Genomic DNA, 12,775 nt, shown 5'->3' on the forward strand with positions numbered 1-12,775 from the left:
CTATACTGCACCAACTTTGATAAGAGTTGTTGTATGGCTTGGTTTGACTCTCCGAATGGCGAGGTCTCCAAAGGGCAAGGGTATCCGATATAAATCAAGAGTAGTATTTCTCTTGCCATTCTGTCAAACATTTCACTACAAATTGATTGCCAGGAGCTCAATGCGCATAACTTCGAGCAAGGGTCTCGTCATTTGATCCTCAGCAAAAAATGACCTGGCCAGCTGTCCGTCTTTACGTCCTGCTTTGTATTACTTTCAAAATTGTTGTAGGCTTTCATGATCCAAATCAGATGTTTGATTGGATGAAAACAGATGTCCCTCCCAGCTTGGATGATCTTCTCAGTCCCATCAAAACATCTCAGCCACAAACTTTGCATTCCAGCTTCTGGCCAGTAGTAGAGGTTCCCAACCCACTTGCATCTACCTCCTCCCAAGGATTAGAGCAGCTGCAACCGCTGCTCAATCCCACTTCTATTCCAAGTTTCATCAATCAACATGCAAATTCACATGTGAATACAGCATCTCCTGTTGATTGGGAGGCATTTGGCGCTGGCCAAGCTGACAGCAATATAGATGACATCTTGCAAGATTGGAACACTCTTTTTGAAAATTCAAAGGAATATTGGGTAAACTCACATCATGGATCAGAAGGACTGGAACCACTGCATGATCCCAACTATCTTCCTGAAATTATGTATCACCATGCATTAGCCCCTCAAACCACAGCATTTCCTGCTCATGAGGAAGAATTGAGCTCTGGGAAAGTCATCCAATATCTAGATACAGGACAGCAACATTGTGATGGTATAAATGTGAGACTTCCAGCCAGTCCACCTACCTCATCATCATGGCCCCCTAATGTGAAAACTAATTCCAACATTCAGTTCCCACCATCTCATCAAGTGGGAGAAGATAAGGAAAACCCATTCTATCTGGAAAACACAAGATCTAAAATCAAAGGGATTGCTGTATCCCATGCACCTGTTGGAGTGGAACTTAAAAATGAAAAGTTGGACCTTTTGAGCCAATTTAATGCAAATGAGTTGGTACTTTATTCTTATAATGAAAATTTCCCACCAACAGAGGCAACATCACTCGCTCCTCCAAATGATAAATCATCCAGGAAAAGAAAGGGAACATACCCTGCATTCAACTTTGAAAATGAGACTTTCAATGAGGAATACTTCAGATATTTTAAAAACATATGTCAATCACAGAGAAGCTTCTCAGATTTGACAGCTGAATTTAAATTATTGAGAAGAGAAATCCTACAACCACTCAATAGTTATGGAACCAGATACTTCTATTTTGAGCCAAGTTTTGATCTTATCCACCATCAAATCCCACCGTTTATTGATGATCACATGTCCCTCAAATTTCATGCAGGATTGTTTGTTGTCAATCAAGATTTATTGCCTGATCAAGAACTGAAAATTGAAAGGATTTTATCTCTGATCATCAAAGACACAGAAAACCTGGGAAATTTTTTATGTATTTTGGAAAGTGACCTGGAGAATAAGATTCATGAATTCTATTCCAAGAGCATTGAACACAAGACAAAGAATGTTGGAAGAATTTCAGATGATTCTCATTGCAATAATGAAAGACTGAGACCAAAATTACGCAGAAATTTCACTGCAATCCTCTGGTCAAATAGGAAGAGATGGATTCAATTTTACAAAGACAAGGCTGGAATACATATTGAAAACCGTTTTGCTAGATACCATAGATGGAGCAAGATTGAAGACATTGAGAATCACTTTATTTTGTTTCTGTTGTATGTAGATATGATTACTTCAATCATTGTGAAAGCAGGTCAAACAGACTCCCAGGGAGGGATAATGAACAGGGAAAACTCATATATCTTGAGAAATGCTTCAGCAAATTATGAATCCATCTGTCAAAAGTTTGGACTCATGCAGAGATTTCCACGTCGAAGAAATACCAAGGAAGCTTTCTCAAAATTCTGGAGAAGATCTCCCTTGGACAGGGTTTGGGGATTCATCAAAGCTTGGTTGGAGGAGGCCAAGGATGAAAATAATGACAGAATTCTCAACATCCAGCAATTTAAAAGGAAAACATCAGAAAGAAATTTTTCAACATTTTTTGAAGACATATTGATTTACTCCATAACTTACATGAATGAAATCATCACACAGATATACAAAGACCTCTAACAATTGTAAATGCACTTAATCATACTGTTTCACATCTTCCTTCATTATTCTGTGTTCCAAGATTGATTTTTCCTTTTCCAGTGTACTGTTGTTAATTAGGGTGTTCAAAGTTGACTTGCATAAAATCATAACACCATAAAATCATAAAATTCTAAGCTGAAAAAATATGTTGCACCCAAGCACTCAAATTAGAGCAACATTTCTAGAATGGTACATATGAAATCATCACTTGAAAGTTTTATGATTTTGTGATTTTATGCATTGAAAATTTTATGATTTCAACTTTGAACACCCTTAATGTTAAAAGTTGCAAAGAAACAAATTTCTACAATGTTTAGCTTCAGTGAGTTTGTATGTGGAAAGGCAATGCAGCAAATTGAAAATATTGATTGCTTTTAATGTTATCTAAAAAAACCTTATGCATTCTTGAACACCATAAGTATGGTCACATGGATGGTTTTGCACAACAATACCATTGTCAGCCAACTTTTATGGAACACAGTAAATCCCCCCACATGGTACACCAACAAGAGAAATTCTGACCAGAGTGTATTCATCAACCACCAAACCACCATACCTGGTGTAGTGGGAAACCTTGCCCAGAACATGTACTCAGATTGGATCAAGGCCATGCAAACAAGAGGTGCATCAGTTTCACCACATGGATCCATAACCCCATGCAATCCAACTTCTGAACTCCACAATTTGTTGTGCTTGTGTCTTGGCCCCAACTGGCAGTGCAGGTGATAGTCTCTGATCCCGGAAAGCATGCATGTTGTCAAAGAGATTATCATGTGTGGGAGGAAAGTAATTCACAAAACAGGAAGAATATATTTGTATATATATGTATGAGAGAGATAGAGGATGTGACCAAGACGCACCCAAGCAAGTACGAGAGTGTGAGAGTGTATGTAGCTAAGTGTGTATGTATACGTGTATATAAACAGGCCTAAAAGTACTAGATACATACACGGGGCTGAGGCTGATGATCGGGAGCATGGGGGAAGGGCATTCAGAGGACACAGAGAGAAGAGGGAGAAGGAACCAGGGGAAAATGGAAAGAAACAACTTAGGAGAAACAGAAATAAAGGGGGAGAAGAGCAGCCAATGTTTGAAGAAGAAAGCGAGATGGAAGCTGAGACGAGACGAAACGACGACGCGGAAGAAGACAGCCCTCGGACCTCGACCGAAACGGGGACAGTCGATCAAAGAGAGAGAGAGAGCGAGTCCTGGCGCCGAAAGGTTAAGGGCACGCTCGGAGACCACGGACGAAAGAGAAAGAAAGAGAGAGGGAACAGGTATGGGTAACCGGCCGGATCGAATATCGCCTGACCGCCCTCCGAACTTCTCCCCTCATCCTCCCGCCCTACCGCCAGGTGTCACACCACCGCCACACCACCTTCCTCTTGTTCAATTTTTTTTTCAGTTTACCACCCCTCTCCCCCATCTTCCATCACCATCATACTATCATCACTATCAACGCTCTAGTCGGAAAAGGACCTGCGCCAGACCCTTTTCCAAAACCTAGAAACGCTTTCCGACACCAACACAACTGCCCGCCGCCCGACATCCATATGACCATTGAGAAACCAAGAAACCAGCATTCGATATGCGTCTACTCGTCGTAGTATGTGTAGTGTGGCTCCTCCATCTTGGTCTGACTGCGGAGCCTAAGCGGAAGGAATTATCAGGAAGATCAAAAGTCAGTGCTGCTCTCAGCAAGTAGCAGGTTATAAGGAGGAAAGTTGCTGACACTTACTTTCTCTCATTCCCACTGCCTGGGACGGGAGTGGCTTCAGGAATGACCTTTCGGCGAAGGGGCGCCGCGGGACTGGCAGCCGGAGCAGCAGCGGAGCTGCGGTCTTTGGCGGCCATCTGTTCTCTGGTAGGCACGGAGGACTCGTCTGCGTTGCGAGTTTGGAGGGACCAGTCAAAGACGTAGTCGTACGAGAAGCCCTCACGGACAAACAAGTCCCGGAAGAGCTTGCGGAGGTAGGGGTAGTCCGGCTTGTCATCGAACCTCAACGAGCGCGAGTAGTTGAGGTAGATCGCAAACTCTTTCGGAAAGCCCCGGCAGAGGAATTCGGTCGGCGTGGTCATCTTCTTCTCCATGATTCGGTCGTACTTTTGCTTCTTGGTCGCCGCCTTCAATCCTTGCCACGGCAAGCTCCCTCGGAGGAAGTACATGAACACATAGCCCAGGGATTCCATGTCATCCCGACGGGACTGTTCGACACCGAGATGGGTGTTGATGGAGGTGTATCGGGCCGTTCCAGTGAGGTTCTTGTTCTCTCTGTAGGGGATGTGCAACAAGGTCTTCGGGTCACGGTACTTCTTGGCGAGACCGAAGTCGATGATGTTGACTTGGTTTCCACGCTTGGCAATGCCCATGAGAAAGTTGTCGGGCTTGATGTCTCGATGGATGAAGTTGCGCGAGTGGACGTACTCGATTCGAGAGATCTGTTCGGGTCACAGTGACATATTAGATGGACTATCAGAGACGCAACAAGCAGTGCAAGAGAGAAAGAAGGCGCTTACCAGTTGATCAGCAAGGAGCAAGGTAGTCTTGAGGCTGAACTTGCGTTGGCAGAAGTTGAACAGGTCTTCCAAGCTAGGCCCGAGTAAATCGATCACCATAGCGTTGTAGTCACACTCTACGCCGAACCATCTCACAAAACTGGGCAAGGGGCCTAGTTGATCAGCGAATGAATCAAGGAAGGCCGATGGGAGCCGAAGCATAGGTACTCACGGGACGCCAACCCCACCGGCCAGGGTTTTGTAGACTTTGGCTTCATATTCGAGCTGAGGATGTTTGGCTTTGACGCTCTCAAGCTTGATGGCCACTTCCTCGCCGGAGATGATGTTAATACCAAGGTAGATGTCACCTGTGTGAAGAATAGGGGCACTGCGTTGGTGGTACGGTCTCGGGGGGTGTGGCTCATGAGCGGGGGAGAGAGGACTTACCGAATGAACCACATCCGATTTTCTTGCCGAGACGATATTTACCACCGACGCGGAGATCCATGGTTCAGATAGGAAGCGAAGTATTAGGAGAGTCAAGAAACGAGTAGTCGGCAGATGGACACTTGAGAGAAGAAGAAGAAGAGACGGGCGAAGAGGCAAGAGAGGTCAGCTCCAAGAAAGGATTATGGGTATTAAGGACAGGGGAGTGGCTAGTGGAAGGAATGAAACGATCGATGTGCAGATGGATGGAGAAGAAGAGGAAAGGGATGACGCTGTTTAAATGTGGTGTGGCTACAGCGGACTGGGTTTGTTGGAGGCTCGATGGGCGAGGCAGGGGGCGGCTGGGGATGTTTGGGGAGTGAAACAGTAGCTACGGAGGCCCAGGGAGATGCTGAGGAGGGAGACAGCGACGGGGGGGTGTTTACCTTTCTGTTTGGGTGGGAAGCTGGAGGAGGAGGGGGGAGCGAGTGGGGGGGAGGAGGGCAACCGGCGCGAGCAGGGTGGGGGCTGATATCCCCTCCGATTTGGTGTGTCAGCAGCGCAGCAGCCGCCCGCCGAACGGAGCAGGCAGGCTGTGAACCCACACACCATAGCCTGGGATCAACACGCTACATACAGTCCACAGCTGTCTCATCTTCAGACATATCCCCCACCTCCCTCGCCATCGCCATCTCCATCCCCTCCAGGAGTCCGGGAGTCGGGGTCGATCCAGAGATAGCTGCTCGATCGACTCCACAACCTCCCCTCCGACTCTGATCTGGCAGACCCACTTCCCAATCCCATTCTTCGAATTGGCCCTTCGACCCTCCAGATTGCAGGCAGCTGGATATCTCATGACCCAGATTATATCCCTGTTAGGGTCCACAAAGTTAAAAACATGTCATATCTGCCGCGCACATAAACACCTTTGTTGTTGGGAAACATTTGACAGCTTTTGGCAGTCGCTGCAAATAAGGTTACAAGTTGTCATGTCATATGCCAATATTAAGTTTTAGCTTGGAGAAAAACCCCTGGCTGTCTTTTTGGCGCTGAAAGGATTTCCTCCAGGAAGGTTCCCTGCCAAGAGGCCCAACATTGCAAAAAAAAAAAAAAAAAAAAAAAAGGCCAACTGTTATAAGCAGTTGACATGAGGAGATGTGAGGGAAGCTTGTGGTGTTACTCCATCCTTTCTCATAGGGTTCACTCAACCAAGCTTCAATGCACTGTTGCCACAGTGCACAGTGACTGTGCTGAACAAAGCTATTAGGGGGCTTCAAAGTTGGCCAGGTGTGACTTGCATCCACTTTTGCAAGTTGGTGTTCAAGCTCATTCTGGAACACTGAGTTGCAAAAGGCCATGAACATTCACCAGGGAGGGATGTGTTGCACTCTCCAGAGAGTGCCAGACCATAATTTTGTCATTTTTCTTGTCTGAAGTCAGTTCAATGTCAACTTGCAAGGTAAGCAGCAATCTGTTCTGAAATCATTGCTAACTTGAGTCACACTAGTGATGGATTGATCTGTAATTCAGGATGAACTCATGCATGCCGATGAAAGCATGTTGACCTGCAATTGGTACTAATATACTCTCCATGTGTGCTTCTGTTTACCTGATAATCCTTCCCAAACATATCCAGGATTTACTCCTCAGTTTCTCTCCATTCTAAATCCTTGACAATGTAGGAGTGACACATTTCTGTGATCATTTGAGCAGATACTGAGAAATAAAAACCCATGTTTTTTCTGCCCTCACTTTGGAGCATCATGCACCAGGGAAGAAATTGTTGCACTCTCTAGAGAGTGCCAGGCCGTAATTTTGTATGTAAGTTAGTCTGATGTGAGTTCAATGTTAAATTTAATTATTTGTTCACTTTCTTCCCAATACCAGTGTAACTGTAGGTCAAGTGTTTGTGAAATGATCTATAACTCAATGCCAACCCACAAGCATCTCTCTGTTGAAGTTTTGTGTTTGTTTCATCATTATTACAATTGCAGAAGTGATCTTTATTGCACACAAACTTTGCCAAGAATGTATGAATCTTTATCCTCAAACATATCCTTAGCCAACTGCCAGGTATTTTTTTGAATTGCAGATTTTTTTCATTCAAAACACACATAAAATCACATTATGGAACATACTTGTGAGATATAGCAAATTCAGAGGATCTGCACACTGGTGGATGAATCCTTGTGGCATATTTCTGACATGTCAATTCCCATATCGAATTGGGAGGAAAGCGGTTTGACATAATATTTCTGTTCTTCAAGTATCAAACCCTTACCGCACCAAAGCTAAGAAGACCTGTTTCATATGCAATTGTACTCCAAGCAATATTAAATGTGAAAATAGCGGATTCAGTTTTCCCTACAATTTTTACCAAGGGATGAAACATAATTTTGTAATTTTTCAGTGCCAATAGCTGTTCATTTTGGAATATGCATCTTGCCTAGTACATGACTAAAAATTGTACAATTTTGTAAATTTAACTACAACTGACCAAAGAATGTTGTCTAGAATCCTAAATAAAGCTTCTGAAGGGAAAAGGGGTAGATTGGTGGATATTAACAGGTGCATTAATATTCCCTTGCTTCTGGAACAAGCTGGAAAAATAATTCAACAGCTGGTCTTAGAACTCAAAAGTGAACAGTGGAGGACTTCCTGTCACATCTGGAACCTTCACAGCTTTTGAGTTAGACCCAAAAATTCTGAATTTTTGCAGGAGCGTCTAGATTTTTGGGCTCTAGATCACTTCTGGGAGACCCGCAGATCTTGACAGGAAGTCATCCAATAAATGCTTAAATCCCCACGCATATCCCAGTGTGGTTAGAACCATTTGTCTTGTAGATTGATCATCTTGTATCTTTTCTTCACCAACCATTTTCCATTAATTTTCTTTGGTGTAGCATTATTTCATCACAGGTATCCATGTCTATGATGCAACAACATGGTGTTGATTTCTCTCATAACATGGTGCTGATGTAGCACCTGCTGTCAGTTGAGACTTCTGCACTGCGGTCAGGCTGTATCCAGACCACTCAAAATGATTGGTCATGGGCCAGCAGGAGTGCCACAAAATTTGTGAGGAAAAGTGTTAAAACAATTTGTGTATGTGGGTTTGAAGGTTGGCACAATTGAACTATGGACGCGTGGGGAAACACAGATTGGCTTAGCATCCCCCTGTTTCCCAGGTGAGGGTTTTTTTTCTGTTTTAATGTCCACGCTCATGTTTGGGCGAATGTTGGGGTGGAAATTTCCAAAAATATCACACATTTACCCAGACTCAATGTGAACAGTGGGTGCTGTTCATCGCGCTGGAAAATTTGCCTCTCAATGGCCACCACATGCTGGCCATCCATTTGGGCTTTTCTGAGCTTGACGGGCAGTGTGTACTGCCTCAAAAGATCAGAAATGCTGGCGCGATGATCAGTACTTGCTGGTCATCACAATAGAGCTCCCCTGACTCGGGGACCCCTTTCATTTGTCCACCACATCGTTCGGCCGTACGTTACGGTGGACAAGTGCAGTGTACATTAATCTGCTGCGTCCCCGAAGCCAAATAAGTGCTGGTCATCGCAATAGGGCTCCCCCGACTCGGGGACCCCTGTAATTTGTCCACCGCAAGGTTCGGCCGTACGTTATGGTGGACAATTGCAGTGGACATCAATCTGCAGCCTCGCCGAACCCAAATCCAATAGGGGGGTTCACGTTGCAAAAAAAGCAATGCTGATTTCGTCTGCTCATGCACCTGTGAGTAAGGTTTATGCCTTGCAGATTGCTTCCAAAGGGGAGCTGCCCAGCCAAACCTTTTCGCTTTCTCACGATTTTCAAAAGCTGCATCTGCTGGTTTTGGTTGCTGATTTTCGAAATCAGCCTTACGTGAACCCCCCTAATGACCAGTACCTGATGGTCATCACATAGAGGCCCTAGCCCGATGAACAGCACATACTGGTCATCGAGCAGGCCTTCCCAAGCTCGCGAGGCAGTATATAATGGCCACCTAGCTCTCCAAAGCCCAGCTGGATGGCCAGCATCAGCATGTACTGAGCATTGATCCGGGACTTCCCCAGCGCAATATATAATTATTCCTGGTTCATCAATATGAGAAAGTCCCTGCTTGATGAACATCATGCACTGGTCATTTAGCTGGGTGTTTCAAAGCCCATTAATGTGTAATCAAGTGGAGGACATCTCCACTCAATGGCCAGTATACACCAGTTATTGATATGAGAATCCATTAACTCAATGGCCATACACAACAGTCATTGGGTGAAGGATGTCTCTGCTCAAATGCTGGGATACATGTTCATCAACTGGAGGATTGATGCACTTCATGGCCATTACACAGCATCATGGAGTTGGGAATCACTCCACCTGATGGCCATCTAAACCAGTCATTACACAGAGGTTTTCTCCACTTGATGGCCATGCAACACAGTAATCAATTGGAGGTTGTCTCAAATTCCTGGCCGGTACACACCAGTCAGTGGAGAATATATGTGTGTAATGGCGGTGGAGTGGAGAAAGCCATTATACAAGTCTAACTCACCAAATCCAACAAGATTTGATACAGATAAGATCAGTATTAGTTGAGTATAAACACATGGCCAACCCACAACTCATTTGCACATGGGGAAATGGCTCATATCTGGCAGACTTCTAGACAAAAATTACGGTCTGGCACTCTCTAGAGAGTGCAACACTTTCTTCCCTGGTGATGCCATCCAGAATTCACTACTTCACTGAATTCATGTTGCTGGTAAACTTTGTGCTGGCTTTTAAAGCCTATGTGTACTGAAGACTTCACAAAGGTCATAGTACATTTCACTCATCCATCCTTCACTGCATACGGGTCAGCAGATCTATCTCCTGCCCCATCTAGCTTGGCAGAGACTTTAACACCTTTCTCTCCTGACAACACTAGGTAAGCCTTGTTTGCTATTATTTTTTCTTCCCTCTCTCCCTGGTTTTAGGAAGTATTATCACAGCAGTATCAGGCATTGGGGTGAATTACAACTCCACTCAATACTGGTACCAACGGTGGGCCGCTACGCTACATTTAGTCCGTAGTTCAGCGCAGCGTAGCGGATCTAAACTACAAATGACAGGGTTTTCCGTTAGCGGGCAGTGATTGCCCGCTACCGCTAACAGGCACCCCTTGAAACTACAGGGCCTCTATCGCCGCTATCAGCGCTAGCAGTGCTATTCAACCGCTAAAAAAGCTGATAGCGCTGTTAGCGCCCGTTAGCGTAGCGTAGCGGCCCGTAGCGGGCGCTACAACTAACGGCAATGTGTCAGGAACTACGCAACGCTAAACTAGCAGATAGCGCACGCTACGGATAGTTTAGCGTAGCGGCCCACCGTTGCTGGTACAGCTGGTCATTGAAGGGAGTTAAATCTCTGTTCAATGACCAGCTTTGCCAGTCATTGGGAGGAGTTGTAACTTCCCTCAATGGCCAGTACTGCCTGGCCATTGATGGGAGTCACGTCTCCGCTTAATGACCAGTGTTACCCGTTGTTGGAAGGATTCACAACTCCCCTTGTGTCACTCCCTTTGATGACCAGCTGTACCAGTCATTGAGGGGAGTTGTAACTCCCCCCGATGACCGGTACTGACTGATCATTGAGGGGGGTTACAACTCCGCTTGATGACCAGTACAGCTGGGTCATTGATACAGAGTTGTGACTCCCTTCAATGACCACCTGTACCAGTCATCAAGGGGAGTTGTAACTACCCTCAATGGCCAGTCAGTACTGGTCATCCGGGGGAGTTACAACTCCTGCCGATGATCAGGACAGCTGGGTCATTGAGAGGTGTTGCAAGTCCCCTCGATGACCCGTAGAGGTGGTCATTGAAGGGAGTTAGAACTCTGCATCAATGACCCAGCTGTACAGTTCATCGAGGGGATGTAACTCTCCTCAATGATAGGTAAAGCTGGTCATTGAGGGGAGACACAGCTCCCATCAATGTCCTGTACTTGGCAGGATGTCCACCCTGACGTTCGGCCAAACATCAGGGTGGAAATGTCACACAAGTGACAGTCCATCAACACATCCAAGGAGATGTAACTCTCCTCAATGACCGCTACAGCTGGTCATTAAGAGGAGCTACAACTCCCTCTATGACCTGTACTTGCAAAGGGAAATTTCCACCCTGATGTTTAGCCAAAAATCATGAGGGAAATGTTACACAAGTGAAAGTCCACCTAGATACCAGCCTGCCAAGAGGAAACCCCTCTTGGGGGGCTGGCATACATATACCAGCTTGCCAAGCGGGATCACTCTCAGCGGGCTGGTATACATATAACAACCTGACAAGGGGGATCTCAGATTTCATTGCAGGCATGTTATTAAATCTTGGGCTTTATGAGGTTCAATTAAACCTCCATGAAATTAAGCCCTATGCGTTGGAACAGGCCAGATTTACAACTCAGTCTCCTGCTGCACTTATCTGGCTAAAGTTGGGGATCTTCTGTGATGGTATCCTGTAGAAGAATCACATCTGTCCCATCCACAAGTTGTGACAGTAACTCATGATGTGAGCCCAGAGCCAACTTGGCCTTCAAAAATGATTTAAGTTGAGTTGCACTTGAGTCATGAATTGGTCAAGGTGATTTTTTTTACCATATTAAGTTACAGATTGTTGGAGCCCCTTTTTGGGGCTTGGCACAGACTCACTAGACACAAGCACAAGTCCTGGTGCAAGTGTGGTTTGATCCTTCAATTCATCTTTGTCTCAAACCATCACAGGTTATGAGCCCTTTGTCTCAAATTTTTTCTCTCTTATCATCTATTGATCATCGGTTTGACTTTATCCTCCCAGCTTAGGGACATCTCTTCCATCATCAACTGCCCAGCGTAGGGCGCATCCGTCATATTATTTTTCTTACTTCTCCAAACCTTTTTTCTCGTCAATCCTCCACGTAGCGGCTGTTTTCATATCAAACCTCGCTTCTATTAACCAAACGCTGAGCTTGAAGATATCTGCTGTGAGTTAGACCAGAGTCTAGCTAACTCGAAACCAATACCTTGGTACCTAGGGGGTCGAACCTTGCAGTGGTGAAAATAGAGTGAAGCGGGAGGCCAACGGAGTTTTTCAACCTTTTGCCGACTACTCTTGTTCATCCATCTCTCAAAGTTTTCTTTCTCTCTCTCCTCTGTTTATCCTCTCTCTCTCTCTTCAAACTTTATAATCAACACATTTCTTTTATCCACCAATCTTTCTTCCTATTTTCCCCACCTTTTTCTATGTCTCACTCTCCTCAAAACACGCACTCTCCCCCATCTGCAAACAATCCTTGGCTCCCGGCCAATCTCACTGGAATCCAACCGGAAGCTTATGCCACCAACAATCCTCCACCAGCATCATCCAGTCATCATCATTCCCGCAGCAGACACAGCTCGACACCAAGACACACCGGTCCGAATATGCCAGGCTTACAGGACAATGGACCTCTTGCTCCGGGGACTGATGGACCTGCGATATACACCAAAGCTGACGTCGCTAGGTTTCTTCAACAGGCTCAACACCAAAATCGTACAGTCGGGCAGAATGTTTGTGAGGCAATTGCTACGCTAACGGATTCTCAACGTTTGAAGCCGGATGGGTCCAATTTCACGGACTGGGACCTGTTTTTGCGCGAGCGGACGAGGGAGCT

At 45.4% G+C, this 12,775-nt stretch overlaps 1 protein-coding gene across 1 annotated transcript; it reads right to left on the reverse strand.

Moving 5' to 3' along the window:
• Positions 1-3,792: 3,792 nt before the first annotated feature.
• Positions 3,793-5,202, reverse strand: PtA15_3A144 (uncharacterized protein; the record flags this gene model as incomplete). The annotated part of the gene is made up of 5 exons (XM_053167083.1): positions 3,793-3,847; positions 3,937-4,637; positions 4,716-4,854; positions 4,927-5,062; positions 5,142-5,202. The coding sequence occupies 5 exons, from the start codon at positions 5,200-5,202 to the stop codon at positions 3,793-3,795; spliced, it is 1,092 nt and encodes a 363-aa protein (XP_053018335.1).
• Positions 5,203-12,775: the final 7,573 nt, after the last annotated feature.

Source organism: Puccinia triticina, chromosome 3A (genome assembly GCF_026914185.1).
Source record: "Puccinia triticina chromosome 3A, complete sequence".
Classification (NCBI taxonomy): Eukaryota; Fungi; Basidiomycota; class Pucciniomycetes; order Pucciniales; family Pucciniaceae; genus Puccinia; species Puccinia triticina.